This window comes from Arachis stenosperma, chromosome 3 (genome assembly GCF_014773155.1).
Source record: "Arachis stenosperma cultivar V10309 chromosome 3, arast.V10309.gnm1.PFL2, whole genome shotgun sequence".
Classification (NCBI taxonomy): Eukaryota; Viridiplantae; Streptophyta; class Magnoliopsida; order Fabales; family Fabaceae; genus Arachis; species Arachis stenosperma.
This window is the reverse complement of record NC_080379.1, coordinates 94,463,114-94,466,469: the sequence shown is the minus strand read 5'-3', so window position 1 is coordinate 94,466,469 and position 3,356 is coordinate 94,463,114. Positions and strand designations below refer to the sequence as shown.

General features: G+C 42.8%; 1 protein-coding gene across 1 annotated transcript; it reads right to left on the bottom strand.

The window, feature by feature from the left end:
* Positions 1-2,243: 2,243 nt before the first annotated feature.
* On the bottom strand, positions 2,244-3,155 carry LOC130966410 (uncharacterized). The gene has a single exon (XM_057891207.1). The coding sequence runs from the start codon at positions 3,153-3,155 to the stop codon at positions 2,244-2,246; it is 912 nt and encodes a 303-aa protein (XP_057747190.1).
* Positions 3,156-3,356: the final 201 nt, after the last annotated feature.

Below are 3,356 nucleotides of genomic sequence, written 5' to 3'. Positions count from 1 at the left end.
TTGAAGCTCTTTCTGTGCTCCTTGGCTCTCCAATTATTGTTGAGATAAGCTATCAATTGCTTCCTGCAATTGATGCATATCCAAGGTGGCTGGTGCTTGCCCCTCTAAGACTTGTCCTTCCACTACTTGAGGGGCTGGCCTCTTCCTTTGCTTCCGTTGAGGCAGGGGGGATGTGGCAGCATTCATCCTTCGGACAGTCATTGGAATGCCTTCGTTTATCCACACTGGGTCCTCATCTTCAAACACCACCCCAGCTCTCTTGCACAATCGGTAAATAGTGCTGGGGTAACCTAACGTTCCTCTTGAGTCACTTTTCTCTGCCATCTTTCTAATGCCTTCAGCTATGAGTTCATGAACTTTGATTTCTCCTCCTTTGAGTATGCAGTGCACCATTGTGGCTCTCTTGAGATTCACCTCCGAGTTGTTTGCAGCTGGGAGAATAGACCTCCTCACGAGTTCAAACCACCCCTTAGCTTCAGGAGTGAGATCTGTCTCTTGATGAACTTTGGTTTCTTTCCCGCACCCCTTTCCCAGTCAGCTCCGGGTACACAAATATCCCGCAAAATCTGGTCATAATTGGGGTTGTCCAGTCTTGAGTGATAACTCTCTTCTTCAAACTGTATGGACCGTAGCTTCAGTGCCCTCATGACACTCATGGGACCAAAATCCACTATCTTTCCTCTCATAAAGCTTGTATATGACTCATCTTTCTTATCATATCGGACTGCATTTGCATAAAATTCTCTTATGAGGTTTGCATTCACCTTAGTGACAGGATCGGTGAGGAGCTCCCATCTTCTCTTTTCCACTTTCTCTGTGATTTCTGGACACTCAATTTTCTTCACTTGAAATCCCAGCTCGTAAATGATTTCCTTTTCAACCATCCACCCATATTGCAATGCATGGTACAGGCTTCTAAATCTCTTTTCATCATACGGGTATTGCTCCATGGGTTCCTTTCCCTTCCTTCTTTTAGAACTTGAAGAGGCCATGAACGAGAGTTAATATGTGAAGGTGGTAAGGTTTTGGAGACTTTTGGTTGTTTAGGGTTTTATTGCAATGAAAAGATTGAGGGGGAAATGTGTATACTGTGAGAGGGAATGTCTTGTGCCGAAATGAAGAGTTGTGAAGAGTGGGTTATGACAATGAAGGTGGGCACGGGACAAGGATTATTTATATATGGAAGTTGTGAGAGAATGGAGGGTGTGGATTGATGGAGTGGTTACTTGATGGACGGTTGGGGTTATGCATGGATAAAAGACAAGGATCATCACTTTATGATGGAGGTTGCTCGGTCTTTTAGGTGTCCCATTTTTCCAATGTTGCATGGCAACATTTTCCAATGTATTCCCTTTTTAGAACAAGTGTGTAGTTCTCTTCATGAAGTGGCCGAACCTCCCCCATTTAATTGTCCAATCAACCCCCATCAATGCTCCTTTTCTTTTCCCTATAAAGACAAAACAAGAAAGGTGAGAATAATATCAAACCAAAAACAATTGAAACTTTTCGGCTAAAAAAAAAAAAGATTAGATTGTTTATTTATGAATTCCAACTAACTAACTAACTATTCGTGGGTCCTTATATGCATAATGGTGGCACCATGGGCTGACACCAAACTTAGTTTGGAGCACTGTGATGAAACGTTCTGTTCAAAGCTTCCAAGACTAGCATGCTCTTGGTTGCATTCATGCTTTCTTGGTATGCTTTGAACACCAAACTTGTTCTTCACTGTATACTGCACAATAAGGATTCCACCAAGAGTTTGTCAAGTTTGGGTTTGAATTCATAAATATTGACTTATTTACTATCTTCTAAAAGCATATAAAACATGGGTTGCCTCCCATGAAGCGCTTCTTTAGTGTCACTAGCTTGACGTTTTTCCCTCATCAGGGTGGTTGGTAATGCTTGAAGTCCTCCCCTCTCGCTGTGGACTTGTATCCATTGGTTGTATTAATGATCTCTACATGTTCTAGGGAGAGAATTCTGTTGATTGTGAAGACTTTAGGTAACTGAGATGGTACAGTAGGGAGATTAGGGGGAATATCTGGAAAGTAAGCTGAGATTACTCTATCTCCTGGAGAGAAGTCTTCCATAGGGATCTTTTTATTCCTCCACTTCCTTGATACCTTCTTCCTTGTGTCCTTTGATATTGCCTTGCTCTTGATGACTTCTTTTCCTAAGGTAGTTGTGATGTTGTCTTCACATGCCTCTAGAGGTTTAGGTTCTTCTAACTTTTCCTTGAGCTATGGTAGTTGCTGTTTCCCCATTTTATCAACCAAAGGAGTCTCCAGATAGGTTGGGTGTGCTTCTGTGCTTGCTTCCTCCTTTAGCATCTCATCATGGTCTTTACTTGGTTCCTTGTGCTCTTGGTCTACTTCTTGTGAGAGTTTAAAGACATTAAAGCTGAGCCGTTCATCATGGATCCTCAATATTAGCTCCCATTTCTCCACATCTATGAGTGCTCTGGCCGTAGCTAGGAAAGGTCTTCCCAATATGATTGGGTGAGTGTGACTTTCTTCCATGTCCAAGATGACAAAGTCTGTTGGGAGAAAGTATTTTCCAACCTTTAGTAACACATTTTCCACCACTCCTATTGCTTGCTTTTGAGTCTTATCAGCCAGTCTGATGACCACATCTGTGGGCATTATCTCATTGATCTGCAGCCTTTTCGCCAGGGGTAGGGGCAGTAAGTTGATGCTTGCCCCTAAATCACAGAGTGCTCTATCGAACATTGTTTCCCCTATGGCACAGGGGATGTGAAAACTCCCTGGGTCTCTTCTTTTTGCAAGTAATTCAGGTTGAATAAGGGCACTACATTCCTTGTTTAACACTATAGTTTGGCCTCCTTTGAGTGAGCTTTTCCTGGGAAGAAGTTCCTTCATGTACTTGATGAATGCAGACATTTGTTGTATGGCCTTGATGAATGGTATGTTCACATGCAGAGATGCAAACAAGTCTAGGAACCTTGAGTATATTCTCTTCCCCACAGCACCATTGAGCAGTTGGGGAAATGGTGCATAAAGCTTCAGCAACTCTTGTTGTGAGATTTCTGGTTCTTGGTGATCTCTATCCTCCTCCTCTGTTGAGTTATTTTCAGGCTGTTGGGAGAGGTCGCTTTGCTCGTCTTCATCCTCTTGGTCACTTGTAGTGACCATTTTGCAATCTTTCCATCTTACTTTCTTTGCTTCTCCTCTTGGGTTTTTCTCCGTGTCACTTGGGAAGCCATCAGTAGGTTTGGGAATCTTCTCCGCTAAGCATCCCACTTGGAATTCCAGCTTCTTGATGGTCTCTCCTTGGTTCTTAATGTTGGCTCGAACCTCTTCTTTGAACACCTTATCTTCTTGAATCTCTTGGCA